At 42.3% G+C, this 15,679-nt stretch overlaps 4 protein-coding genes across 4 annotated transcripts; 2 read left to right on the plus strand and 2 right to left on the minus strand.

Moving 5' to 3' along the window:
• The first annotated feature begins 183 nt into the window (after nt 1-183).
• Nucleotides 184-2,320, plus strand: LOC140749668 (uncharacterized). Its single transcript, XM_073082784.1, has 2 exons — nt 184-707; nt 1,047-2,320. The coding sequence occupies exons 1-2, from the start codon at nt 578-580 to the stop codon at nt 2,318-2,320; spliced, it is 1,404 nt and encodes a 467-aa protein (XP_072938885.1). The 5' UTR covers nt 184-577.
• A 474-nt stretch (nt 2,321-2,794) lies between these two features.
• LOC140749778 (WD repeat-containing protein on Y chromosome) lies at nt 2,795-11,169 on the minus strand. Its single transcript, XM_073082934.1, has 18 exons — nt 10,905-11,169; nt 10,631-10,822; nt 10,231-10,342; nt 9,676-9,833; nt 9,129-9,305; nt 8,601-8,780; nt 8,076-8,309; nt 7,725-7,977; nt 7,403-7,539; nt 7,241-7,329; nt 6,859-7,077; nt 6,590-6,709; nt 5,413-5,573; nt 4,556-4,767; nt 4,239-4,420; nt 3,837-3,978; nt 3,421-3,618; nt 2,795-3,035 (listed from the first exon to the last, which is right to left on the minus strand). Exons 1-18 carry the CDS (start codon nt 11,160-11,162, stop codon nt 2,895-2,897), a joined length of 3,165 nt encoding a protein of 1,054 aa, XP_072939035.1. The 5' UTR covers nt 11,163-11,169; the 3' UTR covers nt 2,795-2,894.
• A 275-nt stretch (nt 11,170-11,444) lies between these two features.
• mRpS21 (mitochondrial ribosomal protein S21) lies at nt 11,445-12,415 on the plus strand. The gene is made up of 3 exons (XM_073082940.1): nt 11,445-11,703; nt 11,946-12,100; nt 12,277-12,415. The coding sequence occupies exons 1-2, from the start codon at nt 11,530-11,532 to the stop codon at nt 12,060-12,062; spliced, it is 291 nt and encodes a 96-aa protein (XP_072939041.1). The 5' UTR covers nt 11,445-11,529; the 3' UTR covers nt 12,063-12,100; nt 12,277-12,415.
• On the minus strand, nt 12,119-15,363 carry oaf (BRICHOS-like domain-containing protein out at first). The gene is made up of 6 exons (XM_073082938.1): nt 15,156-15,363; nt 14,828-14,941; nt 14,471-14,605; nt 13,219-13,396; nt 12,798-12,940; nt 12,119-12,493 (listed from the first exon to the last, which is right to left on the minus strand). Exons 1-6 carry the CDS (start codon nt 15,240-15,242, stop codon nt 12,341-12,343), a joined length of 810 nt encoding a protein of 269 aa, XP_072939039.1. The 5' UTR covers nt 15,243-15,363; the 3' UTR covers nt 12,119-12,340.
• Between the last annotated feature and the right edge of the window lie 316 nt (nt 15,364-15,679).

A 15,679-nucleotide genomic window follows, 5' to 3' on the forward strand; every position in this document is an offset into this window, starting at 1 on the left:
CAACAATCTCTTAATTAAGATACTATAATATTACCTAAAGTTCTTATAATGTCCAGCCCATTCTGGCCGAGGGTATGTAGTTAAAGACTAAGTTGAATGGAGGTCAGCCTAAAAAGTTCGCCTGTGATTCGGTGATCTTGTCTTTTTTTTGCTGACAGATACACATTCCTTAGATTGTTTGGGTCTGACGATCTTATTTTTAGCAACTGTGTTTGGAGGCCCCCCAGGATAGGGGGCCCGGGACGTACTGCCCCTTCCACCCCCGCCCCCCTTATCTATATCATACTCATTAAGCAACACAATGTCAACTGATCTTCTGAAAATACTGTTTTGCACGCTATGCCTTCGTGTATTTCTGCGCAAAATTTAATTATTAATTGGAGGCTTTGATCACTAATAGGAATTAGTGATCGAAGATTGAAGGCAAACCAGGCACAAAATAACGTTTCTATTGTACTCTTCTATGAAAGAACAAAAAAGTACATCAATGTCAAATCAAAGATCTATAATAAATGCTCCTTGATTATACACGTGTACTATTGTTTTTTGGTCAGTTTTACATTAATTCTTTTAAATAATGGAGCAAGTGACAGTAAATGAGCTACACTTTTATAGGCCGCGGCCCTCCGATCTAACGGCCTTCCTGCCCTACGCCTGCTCGCAGCTGCAAGCCCCCTTTCGCCTCAGGATCTTGATAGAAACTATAGGTAAATCAGCGGTTAAATGTTAGAATACTTATGAATATCTATATCTTATTTAACGTCAATCCGCATGGAAGTTGAAAAAATCAAATTTATTTGGCGTTCCAAGGCTTCCGAGGATTCTGCACTCTACAATAACAGCAATAAAACAACCTTTGTTTCTCAGGTTGGCTCGATGGCCAACATGGCATTAAAGGATAATGTTCAATGCCTCCCATGGTTGTTCTTTCTTTAGATTGAACTACAATTGCGCTATAAAAAGTTGCATCCAGTTGTGATTTGATTATTCCTTTTCCAACAGTTCATTATTTTAACATTTTCTCATATTTAATTAACTTTTAACAGAAGAATACGTGAGCAAGACCGATGATAAGGCCAAGAAATCGAAACGAGACAAGCCTGGGGCGCAAGCGCACACGCCCCCCGCGCAGTACTCCGGCGAGAAACAGGAATCTGCCGTGGTCGTAGCGCAAGATTACGATGACGAGGGAGACGTGGTCCTGAGGGCTTTCTGTGACCCAGCGGGCAAGCCCGTCGAGCTTGTCTTCTATCACTGCTCGCAAGTTCCGCGACTCCTTTTGAAGATTATCGGCTTATGCATTCCGTATAATATGCAGCTTACAAAAATTACAATTCGTTGGGGACCCCTGGATGGCTTCGGTCTCTACGAAATTGCAAAATTTCTGCCCCTGTCGCAAATAACGGACATCTGCCTGGACGACTCGCCCGTGTCACATTGCAACTATTATCTTCTTCTGGAGCAACAAACCCATCTAAAAATTTTGAGCCTCGCTCGCTGCAACTTGATAGATGAAGACATTACTTTGATGGCTTCCAAGTTGGGACATCCGCTTCCCGCCTCGCGGACCCTAGCGGTTCTTTCCTTGGAATCGAATAATATAACGGACGTCGGCGCACGAGCCCTGGGCGAGGCGTTGCGCACGAATCGGACGCTACGTCATCTCAATCTAGCAGGGAATGCGATAACAGACTTGGGAGCGTCGTACATATTTCGAAGTCTCACGCAATTTCCCGTCTCTCACGACGAAATCACATTAAAGAGAAGACGCATGTTCGAATTCCTGAAAATGAAACGGGAAACGTACGAGAGGTGCTACAGGGAGCTAATCACGCCGGTCGAACTCGAAAGCGGGCGCAGCCGCAGGAAGACAATATCGGCCCGCTCCCGGAAGGCGAGCACGGCCACGCTGGCGTCGTACAAGGGCAGCGCCGGCGACACGATCGCGTGCAAGGCCGAGACCATGGCCAACGAGCTGCTGGGCGCGTACTCGGACCCGTTCCACGCGGCCGAGATGGTGGTCGAGGGCGGCGAGACGTACTGCGCGGGCAACTTCGCGCTGAGCTACCTGAACCTGGCGTACAACGCGCTGCAGTGCGCGAGCGCGGCGCGGCTGGCCGCCGTGCTGGCGTACCAGGCGCGCGCGCGCGGGCCGGGCGCGGGGCTGCTGCGCGCCGTGCTGGAGGGCAGCGCGCTGCCGCCCGACTGCGGCGCGGCGCGCGCGGCCGCGCACTGGCTGGCGCGCGCGCTCGCCGCGGTGGACGCCTTCCCGGTCAAAACCACCCGGAAGAGTGAGAAGCCCAAGTTCAAGAACACCTAATGTTTTGTAGATTCGAGATGTTATCGATTTTGATTTTTTCTTAAGTATTTAGTTAGTTTCTTTAAATGAATCGCTTATATTCAGTAATTTTTAAGGTATAGTTTTAAACGATATTATTATACGCATAGATTTAATAAAAGATAAACATTTAATAATAATAATAATCAATAAATTTTTATTCACGGAATACTTAGCACAGAATACTTTACCAACACACATGACGAAAAAAAAACAAGAATCACATGACCCGGTTTTACTATTGTAAATAACATTAGATACGCCTTTCAATAAAATTTTAATTGCGCTCGTGCATGCATGCAAATGCAACTTATCTGAATAGACCTCGAATTACGAAGGACAAAAATTATACCGTCTGGTCGATAATAGCTCTCCCACATTCAAAAGAAAAGTGGAATGCCTAGGATTCGCTACTTATTGTAGAAAAATATTTTTGTAAGTAAAAGTAAAATAAAGTCGATACAAAATTATTTTAATCGAAGAGACTTATACCAATTTTAAAAAATACAGCATTTAGGGAATATTGCAACATGAGAAAGTAAGCTCGGGTTTGGGGTCACTCGGGCTCTGCGGCGCGGAAGTGCGGCTTGCGGGCGGGCGGCGCGCGGCGCAGGCGCGTGGCGCGCACCAGCTCGGGCGTGGGCGGCCGCCGCACCGGCTGCGTCGACGCCATGCGCAGGTGCGTGTACAGCGGGATCTGCGCCCACAACCACTGTTACTACGACGTCGCTGCCGCCCAGTTCTGGTTGCTAGTAATGTTTCTACAATCTAAATTAATTTAACTATGTAATGTAAAGAAGTCTCTAGCGACTTAAGGGGAGGAGGGGGCAAAGAGGCGGTCCGCCCCGGGCTTCTGATCTTGGGAGGCCTTCGAACACAGTTTTGGGGCTTCCAAACACAGTTGCTAAAAATGTTGTCAGAACCAAACTATCTATGAAATGTGTATTCGTCAGCGAAAAAAAGAAGGTCACCGAACCGAAGGTCAGGCGAACTTTTTATACTGGGGACCTCCATTCAACTTGCCGACCCGGGCCTCCAAAACTCTTAGCCTGCCACTAAAAGAAATGATCATAAAAAGTAACCGTGGGTAGCGAGTCGTCCAGGGTGGGCGGCAGCTGCGGCTCGGGGCGCGCGGGCGGCGCCAGGTAGCGGCCCAGCAGCGGCTCGGGCGCGGGCGCGCCGAACGTGCGCGTGCGCAGCTCCAGCGCCGTGATGTCGCGCAGCGCGTCCACCACCGCGCGCCCCGGCACGTAGCGCGACACCTCCCCGCCGCGCCACACCTACACCAGGGACATCTTTTTTAAATTGGATATCTTAGTCGGAGTGCAAAATCTACATGTATTGGTGTACCTACACAAAGTTTAACCTGAACGCACGTAATTATGAAAAAAAAATTATAGACAATTTCTTAATACTGGATCATGGATATATAATTTGACTCATATTCATTCGTCTCCAGACAATGTATAGGTTATCCCAGGAGTATTTTCAGACTGACCTTGAATGTGGTGAAACTGGCGACCTTCTTGACGTCGGGCGGGAAGCGCGTGGCGGTCAGATCGAGCGGCACGAAGCTGCCCAGCGTGTGCAGGTACTCGCCCGTCAGCCGCCACACGCGCACCGAGTAGTCTGAGCTACCGCTGAACGTTCCGAGACAGAAGATCCATCAAATAACATTGTGAAACAGGAATGAGAGAGAAATTAAGTTCTCATTTCTAGTTTATAGAGGACAAAAATATTACCTTTATATATCATACTTATAAGGTTCTACGTAGTCAATCGCTAAATAGGTCTCCCTTGTCTTTTTCTCCTCCTACTCCATTTAGTGAACAATCATTATTGTATGTTGCCACATCGCGTTCGGCTCTTACATTTGAGCGTAAGTATAGGATATAGGCACCTGAGTAGCAGCCGCAGGTCGTCGAGGTAGGCGAGCGTGGTGACGCAGCGCAGGTGCGCGCGGTAGCTGTTGAGCAGCAGCGGCAGCGGCTGCTCGCGCACGCAGCGCTTGGCGCGCCCCTCGATGCGGTCGCGCCACAGGAACGGGAACGTCATCCGTAGCTTCGGCATATTCACGTGGACCTACTCGGTCACCAGCAATTTGTTTATTAACAGGACAAGAGTGAACAACTGTGATTTTATCAAATTTATTTACGATTGAAATATAGCTTTATCACATATCTCAAATAAGGTATATAATAATGTAAATAGATGTACCTCCTCGTTTCTGAGGTAGTTGGTCATGAGCCAGACCTTGACGTAGCCGACGGTGGTGCCGGTGAAGAGGTAGTCGTTGGCGATATCGGTGGCGAACGCCGACACGTAGTCGCCGGCCGTATGCACCGCTTGGAACGAGCCCTGGTACCCGCCGGCCGGGTGGTCCGACCAGCACTGCACCTGCCCGTTCTCCAGCGCCACCATTAATGAAGCTGCCAACCATGTTGTTTCAATGATAATCGACGATACAAATAAGCATTATGATCATGAAATAAATAATATTATTGCTCTACCAAACGCTGCATCATAAATAGTAGAGCGAACTATCGGTTGACGTAGAGTTCTTGATTTTTGTTTCCTGATTGTTATCATCGTTAATACGAAGCTTGAATATTAACGATATCGCATTTTTATATTAGTACTTTAAAATAATAAGTCACTCATTTGATTACTACAGTTCAAACATAGATGCAGTGGGGATATCAAGTGGGGATGATATCATGGCGACGCTCGAGTTGACAGAGAGCGACATTCTGGTCGGAGACTTCAGCAAGAACAGTTTAATAACGGGAATAGTTATAATACCTCTAATCACTAGTGTGTACCTACTTACGTGTAATTGTAATATCGTTACTCTGTACCGTATATGTAACTATATTTATACATGACTACCTTCAAGAAGGCATCGATTACATGATTTATTACATTTTAGTGACATTGAAATCGGATATATTTTTGATGTTTTTTCGCCCGTTTCCTCAGACATAAACCTTTAACGGGCTACTGAGCGTCGTAGGCTCAGAGCTGAGGTCGGAGGTTTTATAGTGGGGTGGTGTGAGAGGCGGGTAGTGTCGTACCGACGTGCATGGCGCAGGGGCGCGTGGGCAGGAAGATCATGGCGTGCGCGGCCAGCTTGCGCACGCGCTGCGCCGCGGCCGGCAGCGCCACGCGCGACACGCGGCGCGCGCGCGCCTTCTGCACCGCCGCCGCGCAGTCCACGGACTCGCGACCCACCGCGCTGCTCACACGGGGGACGAGCGTGAGTATAAGAGCAATATGTGGAGTAGGACCATCGGACAGCTGTCGGCCATTATTTGAGCAACTTAACGTTTTAACCTTAGCTTCTATGGACATCAGAGCCGCAGATATTTTTGTAAAGGAGCATATAGACTATTTTGAAGTGAAATCAAATACTACTACCACGACTAAATACTACGACGACGAATGAAGAAAAAACGAAATTCTTCAAAACTTTACATTCTAAAATATTCGTAAAATTTCTCATTACCATATTTTTTCAGCGCTTCATATTTCCTATCAAAATGACCTCCATCATGGCTAATTATAGAAAGATATGGATTCACCCAATATTTTCTTTGATTCTGTTTTTTCTCCATCTGTCGTCTTAGTGACAGGAGCAAAATAATAGGTCTTTCGCGGTCCATATCAAGATAAAAACTGAACGATGGTTTCCCGCGGTGCACGGCACAAGGTGCTGTGTCGCGGCACGACACTGTGCCGCCACCTGGTAGCGGCGCCGTGTGGTTACACGGTAGCCGGTGCCGCACCGTAGACATGTGCCCGCGCTCTTAATACTACTTTCCTATTTTTTTTTTCAAATCAAATCAAATCATTTATTTGCTAGAACATAGTATTAAAAGGAACTTAAATATATAATGAGTACATTATGTTCTACCACATTGGGCGTGCAAAATTTATCTGCTACTATCTACTACTATTTCGACGCGATTCATTACTATATTCAGTGCGGACTAGCAGTTTTACGCGGACTACTTATATATTGTTATATGATAACAAACAGCTTTAGGTACATGGAATTCCCTATGTTTTATTATACAAATGATCTTATATTAGTCTTACCTTACTTATCATACCTATATACTTTGAACTTTGTATCATTTCTATGTACTTTGTACCTGTAATTTACTTTAGTACATTGAATTGAGTTCTGTACTTGCCTACAGACAATGCTTGCGTATGTTATCCTTGAATTTTAGATATGAGTATACTTACCTAGGTCGGTGTATAGCGGAAGCGCGGTGCTGCGAGCCCGCGGCGGCGGTGGGCGGCGACGTGGTGCGCTTCGTGTACGTCATCTTTATGCGCAGCATGGGCTCCGTGCACGAGAACTGCCTAAATTAAATTAATAGAAGTCAGTGGGTATTCAGAACCAAGTCTTTCAGACTAGTCAGGTTCTTGACTGACTTTTATGATACTATTTATTCCATAAATCATTGACACGTCGCCGGTTTACAGAATGGGTACTGTAAGTGGCGACCAACCTGTACGGCTGTCCGGTCTCCAGCTTCCAGAGGATGAGCTCGGAGTTGTAGGTGGCGGTGGCGAGCGTGAGCGGCGAGCGCGCGGCGGCGGCCAGCACGTCGTCGGTGTGGCGCGTCTCCCACGCCTTGCCGCGCTCCGCCGCGCCGCCGCCGCCGCCGCCGCCCGCGCCGCCCTCCTCGAACTCCGTCACGTGCCGGTTCCACCCCACCGCCATTATCCTACGCGTTCACAAAGATTTGCTTCATTGCCTTCGTTTTAGATAATCATTTATATACAAAGTTACAAAAGATTATATAGGCAAGAGTAATAGGTACCTATACATTTGACAAAAAATGATATAGGAAATTATACAATTATAGAATGTCAAGAAAATAGGCATACCGTCCTTCCACCCAAAAACAATTGGTCACTTCGCACATGTGCTCGATCGACATACATCTCAAGCAAAGACCCGTGTTGAAATTCCACACCTAAATATATTATCATCATTATTATTATGGTTGCGAATTTTGTAATTATTTATTGTATATTTAAACAAGGAACCTTCAGAGTCCCATTTCTAGCTCCAGTAACTAAGAGCTGGTTGCCGGGGTCGAAGCAAGCTGCGGTGATCTCGACGGGGATCAACTCACCATGCAACAGCCTGGTGTGGGCATCTCGAACCATCATATTACGTTTACCTAAAATCAACATTAGACTTGCTTAGCTTTGGTACTAAGCCAGCTAGAAGTGTAATAAATTTAATTTAAGTATTTCATAAAAAAATCAAATTATTTATTTTCTTGGACTCTTGACTGAATAACATAAATAGTAATTCCTGATGAAGACGTTTAAAAACTGGACGTATTTTATAATATCAACAAACCCGTGACTGGATCCCAGTTGATGATGATGCTGTCCATGCCGCACGTGATGACGACCTTGAAGAGCGGGTTGTAGAGGACCTTGGCGACGGCGCGCGAGTGCGTGAAGCCGTCCGTGTGCTGCGGGTTGAGCTGCTCGTCCAGCACCAGTACCGCGATCTTGACGGCTGCCAGGATCAGCTCGCGCGTTACAGGGTTGTACACCGCCGATATCGGCGTCCGCTCGCCCACTTGCGGTGGAACGTCAATATACGTCTGAAAACGTAGGAGAGTGACGAAAGCTGCATTGGTTGCAAAGCTTAGTTAAACGTAGTTTCTGAGCTACATAGCATTAACTATTATAATGCAGTTACCTGAACACAGTTTTGTCCCTGCACATCCCAAACCTTGATGACCCGGTCCCGAGAAAGCGAGTAGACGGTCTGGCCGGCATTCTGCAGCACGATAGCGGTGACGCCCGCGTGGTGACCGTGGAACACCGCGCTGGGCTTGGCCGGCACGAACGGGTTCCACACGCGCACCGTGCAGTCTGGCCCGCCAGTCACCAGGATATGCGCATCTTCGTCGAACACAAAACATTGGACACCCTGACAATTTAATTTTGTGTTCTAGGAATCCATCTATGCAGCCTTTGAGATCTACCTACTGGCTGCAAAGTTTCTCCTGTTTCTGTTTTAATAAGTGGAAAGAAAATAAACTTTACAACAACGTACAATGTAATGTAGCTCAGATAAATAAATTTATCTGGGATTGTTAGTATAAAATTGATCGATTCGTCGGTATTTGAATTCTTTAACCCCAACAGAGCTTGGGTTGATGATACTTTTTATTGTATATCACTTATCAATATCATGTTTAGTTCAATTGTGATAGAGGACCTTATCAACACGAAACATGTTGTGCGTCTTGGAGCCGGCGAGGTCGCACATGAGCAGCGAGTCGGGGCACGTGGCGCACGACACGACGCAGTGCAGCGACGCGTAGAACGACACCTGCCGCACCCACTCGCGGTGCGCGCGCGGGCCCTCCACCAGCCGCAGCTCCGGTAAAAGGTGCGGCTGCAGCAACCGACCAACATCAGTTATCCAGTATGAAGGCAAAGTGGACAACGACGAGGAAACTACCCGCATAATATTGCACCTTAGCTATAACAGCTATGATTATCTTCCTAGCTAAAAGTCACAACGCTTCGATGTGCGTGTCTCATGGTCCCGTAGAAATATCGGGATAAAAAGTTTATAAAAATACTCTCATATACCTAAATAAGCAACAAAGCATACTTTCATGTCCAGCCATCTCTCTCGAGCTTCGTGGACAAAACATACGGAAACTGAATTTTGAAATGAATACAAAGACTGCTGTATTTTAGTTATTCTTAAGAATATGGTTAATGACAGTATCCCCACCCGTCTCTGCAAGTCCACATGTCGCAGCTGCGTGAGCGCGCGGCCGGGCTGGTTGCGGAACGGGCCGCGCTTGATGGGCGAGAACAGCAGCACGCGCACGTACCCGCCCACGTCGCCGCACACCAGGATGCAGTTCTCGTTCTCGTCTTTGTGGAAGTGGTAGTACATCGCACATATCTACAAATATTTCATGGTGCTGATCTATTAACCCATTAAAACAAACATGCTTAAGTGTATAAAGTTTTAACCTTCAATCTATCTTCAATCTTCTACCGTCAATCCTCCTACTTATAAGGAGTCGATTTATATTAATAGAATCATAGACTCAGATAGTATCTATGAATAGAATAGAAATTTAAACCTCTTTCAGTTCTGATAGGTAATCCAATAAGTACTTATGTAAACTGCAATACTCAAAAGAAAGTTTCCTGTAATATTCTTCTCTGAAGGCGATAGTAGTACCTATCGTTACAAAATAGTAAAACACAAGTTTCAAAAGTCTCCAACGTCTGAAATGGGAACAATAACTAATGACACTTAGCCATACCATGTACTCCCAGCTCGTAATAACGATTTTGAGAGTAAACGTCTTAGCAGTACAGTCGTAGAACCGTAAATCCCGCTCCGTTGAGCTCGTCACCACGATATTCACGTCCGGCATGCACACCATGTCCGTCACCCACGTCGTCCGGACTTTTAGATGTGCTATAACATTCGCAATCAGGAATATAATGCAAGGTCATTATTTTGAATATGAGCAAACTAATGATACTTAAATGCAAGAAAGTTATACATAGTAGAACGATTCCTGGATGAAGAATACGAATACCTACTTATAACAAAAACTTTATCTAAGATTAGAGAATCTTAGACACTTTACTAGAGAGTAGAACTACCCATCTCCTCAAAAGACATTTAAACTACATTTATGAAGATCATATTACGATCGTAATATATGAATAGTCACTATATAAATCCAATACATTTAGGTATTCATTTCTGGGGTCTGAGTTTTGTTAACGATTTATTTAAGGAAGTAGATTTAAAACATATGTTAAGGCTATATTAGGTTAAGGGAAAGAATTTGGAAGATTTTACTCACGACTGGAGGAATAAGCAGTTCGTAGAAGATTCATATCGAGGGTCCACCAGTTAATCATTCCGTCTCGGCTTGCAGTTATATAAGCTCCTTGCATTGGATCTGTGGTTCGGTTCTTAACAAAACAATTGATATTTTATTTAACACGAAAACATCCTACCATAAGAATTATTTAAGACAATAAAGTAAGTGATAGACGCCACCGTAAATGTTTAAGGGGGGGTAGGCGAAAAATACAATTAATTCAAAGCGTAAACGGTTTACTTTGGCCAACGTTATCTTTTTCAATTATTTGATTGCAAACAATTTACCTTAAGCAAATGAAGCTTAAATACTTGTTTAAGTAAGGAGATACCGCATAGTTGGAGAAGTACGTATTACAAATGTGACAAGCAACATGAACCTTAGCGACGTCGGGGCAGAAACAGATCCTGGATATTGTTTGTCGATGCATGGAGCGCATAATAGTGGGCAGACCCATGATGGGCAGCTGCAACGATTCACGCTGATTCTCAGGGTCGTTGCCAAAGTAGCCCAGAAGCAGATGTGACACCAGCTCATCCCATTCAATCTCGCCGTTACGGTTCGTATTTATCTTTAAGCGTAAAAGGAAATAAAATGTAACTAATGGTATTATTATATTAAATTAAATTAATTGGTAAAAGTAAAAAATACACCTTTAAAAATAATATTTTGTATTCTTCATCGTCATATTCCACATTGAGTAAAGTTCGTAGTAAGTCTCTGAATTCATTGGGTAGAAATTTATTCCTATATGCATCTTGGAATGCCTCTTTGATCTTAACCATGTCAGATAAGGCGCAACGCTCGTGGAGCGGCACGTTTCGCCACTTCGCTCTAGACAAGGGCGCTGAACTGGCTTCTGACTTCGATGATAAGGTCATCAATGATTTCATATCAGAATCGTTCGCCATTATTAATGTCGATAATAAGAGCTCTGTAAAAATCTATAAAAATAGCAATGCAATTTTAGTAACAGTATAAATGGAATAAATCGCATTTGAAATGTCATTTTGAATAGATTTGAATTGTGTCATTTCATATGTAAATATTAAATAAAATAATATGTTTACGTCTGTTCGTTTAATTTGTGGTTAAATAACTAGAATTCAATGTTCAATAATATTAGGTCACAGTACATTACTGATTTGACACTGACAGCTATTTTTTTGTTAAAACGTCAAATCGTCGAAAATATAAATATGTCAATGCCAAAGTTGTCAACTTGCCAAACCGAATTAACTTAACCTATATGACAAAAGAATATTAAATATAAGAAAAATGTTCCTAACGCTGAGGCTCCTGAGCAACCGGCACCCGTCGTTCATCGCGCGCACGGTGTTCGTAAAGGACAATAACGTGGACGACGCCTGCCGCCTCGTCAACCGCATCCTCGGCCAGGAGGGTCTCCTGGAGCAGTACCGACTCACCAGATTCTATGAAAAGCCCTTCCAGGTCAATATATAATTTTATTCTTTTTCTGCGAGGTGCCATTTCTATATTAATACATGATACAAGTTACTTTTTGTATTATATAGTTCACAAGTTTAAAAAGGTTCCATATGTAAATACCATTTAAATTACCCAACCTAAGACTTTTTGTAATATTAACAAACTTAATTTATTAAAATAATATATATAGCACTTAAAATACTATAACTGGCAGCATGTTTGATTGATTTTGGTTTTAATTATAGACAAGGAGGCGAGTAAACCATGAGAAGTGCAAAGCAATTTATAACGAAGATATGGAAAGGAAAATTCAATTTGTCCTGAGGAAGAACCGTCATGAACCCTTTCCTGGATGCCATTAATCCATAGATATAGTAGCTTATACACTTCATAATTTAAGGTAGACAATAAATAGATAAACATTCAAATGTACTTTTATTACACACTTATACTATTAATTACAGTAATAAATACATTCATTCGTAGCAAAATATGTACAAGAATATACACAAGACAGTCACTGTTTATAAATGTAGAAAAAGGAAGATCCTAACATAATAAGGTAAAATGTTTTAGAATATCGAAGCTCCTGAAAGGAGCAGTGTAGCAGTTGCAAGAAGCCCGGGGGGCTGGCGTGCCGTCAAATGTAGCTGAGGCAGGCGTCGCGCTGACGCACATAGAAGTGGTACCGGTAGCAGCGGTGACAGGTCTTGATGCCACAGCGGTAGCTCAACCCTCCCTGGGGCTTGCCTTTGCAATACTTCAGTCCACAAGGATACCAGTTGACACACACCTGTTAAAAAATAAACATATTTTATCTATCATTTATAATAGATTACAAAGAAGGTTCTATGGTAAAAATATTTGTGTAATGATTAGTAACATAAGTTGTTAAAAACAAAATATATACAAATTAACAAAAAACAGCATATTAATCGTAATACATTTGAAAAATCCATTGGTTATAATGAATAAAATTACAGACTCAATCAAAGCAGTTGTGTTTTCACATACAACAAAGTTTTTTGCCACTTATACCTTCTAGTAACAATCATATTAAAAAAAAAATTTAGTAAGATTGTATCCATATAACAAACCTCTAAATGGCACATGCAGTCTTTGGTTGGGTCCGTCTCGGCAAGGCACACGTTGATGGTCGGCATGCCGTCGGCCGCGCGAGTGCCCAATGCATGCTCAGGGAAGGGTGTAACATCAGCTTCATAAGACGATTGCTCCAGCCCTGTTGATGTAAATTGACAGTAATTTAACATTGATATGTTAAGAGTTTTTTTTACTGCAGTATCACTTCAAAAGTACCTTATAAAAATGGGCAAGGCAAGGCAAGTTATAATTTTACAATAGGCCTAGCTTTCCCCTGTCAGAGGTTTTTATCTATCTTGTGGGAACGGTATTTTCTTTTTCGGGATAAAACATACTTAAGTCCTTTGTAAAACATACTTAAGTACAAACAAATTCCTATCTCTATATATAATATTAGTTTTGATAGAAATAATGTACCGGGTCGGGGTGGCCAGCGCGCGAGGTCTGCAGCGCGCAGGTAGACGCGGCGGGCGGCAGTGCAGTGGCGCGCGGCGGAGGCCGACAGCCGCCGCGTGGCGCGCCCCGCCCACGCCGTCGCCGTGCTCTGCCGCCAGCCTTTGTCCTCCTCTGCTACACGCACTGTGCCTGGATTTTTCTGATGGATATAAAATAGAATCTATTTAAAAGGCTCCTGAAAGCATATAATATCTATTATAATTTATAGTAATTAGTGAGACATTTAGTCTTTTAGTTAACCAATTCAATGCGGCGGCCTTTTGGACAAACTTTAACGCCTGGCGGCGAACAAATATTTCGTGGCACCACTGGGGTGCCAAACGCCAGGGACTTTGATTGCACCGCTAAGGTGCCCTCCGCCATGAATTATAACTTATCGTTTGTTTTGCTTTTTCCACGTGCTGTAAGTTTAGTAGCCACCCAAAAGCGAAAGTGAATGGTTTAACTTTTCGATTAGTGTTTACAAAAGTGACTATTTTTGTGTAATAACAGAAATGGTAAGTGTCTTATTTCTATCAGGTGTTGTACACATTTTTGTAAGTTTTTGATGAATTGATTGTTTTAGTGTTACTGTAGAATTAAATATGAACATTCGAGACGTGCAGAGCGCTATGATAGTTATTTTCTGGTGTTTTGTTTAGAATAAAAATTCAAATTGTTAATGGATAGGTTTCTAATAGAATATCGAAATTGATTGCGCTATTTATTCAGACCAAGATAAACACCAAAGTACAAATATTTTAATCCAGTTTCTATTGGCTTACTATTAACGAAAAGTAGGTACTATTATAGTAATACAATCACAGTAATTTGCAATATAATATAATATATATTTTTTGGAAGGTTTACAATCCCTGAAGTATTTGAAATCACGTGATCTGCTGAAACTGACATTCTAGGAAGGAAATACGTGATAAATAAAGACACTTTTGTTTTCAGAACAACTTTGATAAATGTCGATTTATCCGAGTTTTATGGCTTCAAATTTTGGCACCTCTCAGGTGCCACCCACCGAACACAAACAATACAATCGGTTAACTAAAAATTGAAAAGGAAATTTATTAGATACAAATACTTCCTACTCATAAATAATTGTGTGTATAGGGATATCAGTAGCCAATAAGAGGATGTTATGTTTGTCATTAATGAATGTTCTATGAATAAAAATGTGGTGTTAGGTTTAAATGATCAAAGCTTAGTAAGGATTGTGTACCTGTCTCAGTTTAGCCATAGCGTCGGGGGCAATGAAGTCAGCCTGTGCAGCGTGGGTGAGAAAACAGAGGGTCTGGTGGCCTGTTTGCCCCAGCTCTTCCTCACCAGGAATAATAACTTTCATTGCTTCAACTTCCTGAAATCATTCAGAAATATATTATCAGTGTAAGCAATAAATAAATATTGAAATAGATTTTTACTAGTTCAGACTTATACCAATGGAAACTACACTGGTATAGGCATATTAAAAATTAAATACAGCAAATATTATAAGTGCCTTCAGTAGTATTAAATACAGTTAGATGCATCTTAAAGTTACGATTGATTTCACAATCTCTGCTGGCAGCTGTATACTAACATTAGTGAAGTCTACGAGCTGCGACACGTACACGCCGTCGGGCCGCAGGAACTCCAGGGTGATGGTGTCCTCCGACACGTTCGCTGTTATGTTCTCCTGCATAACGTCGCCACCCTAGAATATATTCACCATTTTATCATTTACAAAATAAATGCAAACAAAAGAAATGCTAGGTCTTTATATATTCGTGTCTGAAAAATAACTTTCTAAGCCACCGCAACTACGTGTGACTACCATGAAAAGTATGTAAATAATTAATAAATACCAACACGATATCTAAAGATACGAGTGAAATGCTAGAAACGAGTAATCTATGCTAAACACACACCTGATTTCGAACATTTATAAGCAGTTGCAAGTTACTAGAAGGTACTAATACACAGAACACCACTACATTTAGTATGTATATCTCCATTTCCCTGCTTTATGTGAATAAATATTTATTTTTTACATTTTATTAACACATTTCTAACATAGTATTTTGTAACAAAACATCTGATTGCATTTTGACTTTGACATTTGACATTATATTTCTGTGCGTTTACGACTATCCTTATGATGAAACAAGATTGTATATTTAAAACCTATTTTTAAAATTATATAATTACTTGAAAAGAGATATTAAATAATTTAAATCTTTATAAAGTAACTACATTAAGACACAATTAAGATCAATAAATAAATATTTATGTAATAATTTAAGAAGTAACAATCTTCGAAAACCAATCTATCTAGAGTTTTGCAAGTTATAACTTATACGTTCAATTTCAAGCAAAATTTCAAGATAGAATAAACCTCTTTCACTTATTTTAGTTTATCCAAGATTGTTCTTTTAATTTAATTATTTTACAA

The sequence above is a fragment of the Epargyreus clarus genome, unplaced genomic scaffold (assembly GCF_041222505.1).
Source record: "Epargyreus clarus isolate Ecla_fem2 unplaced genomic scaffold, WU_Ecla_fem_2.2 ptg000018l, whole genome shotgun sequence".
NCBI lineage: Eukaryota > Metazoa > Arthropoda > Insecta > Lepidoptera > Hesperiidae > Epargyreus > Epargyreus clarus.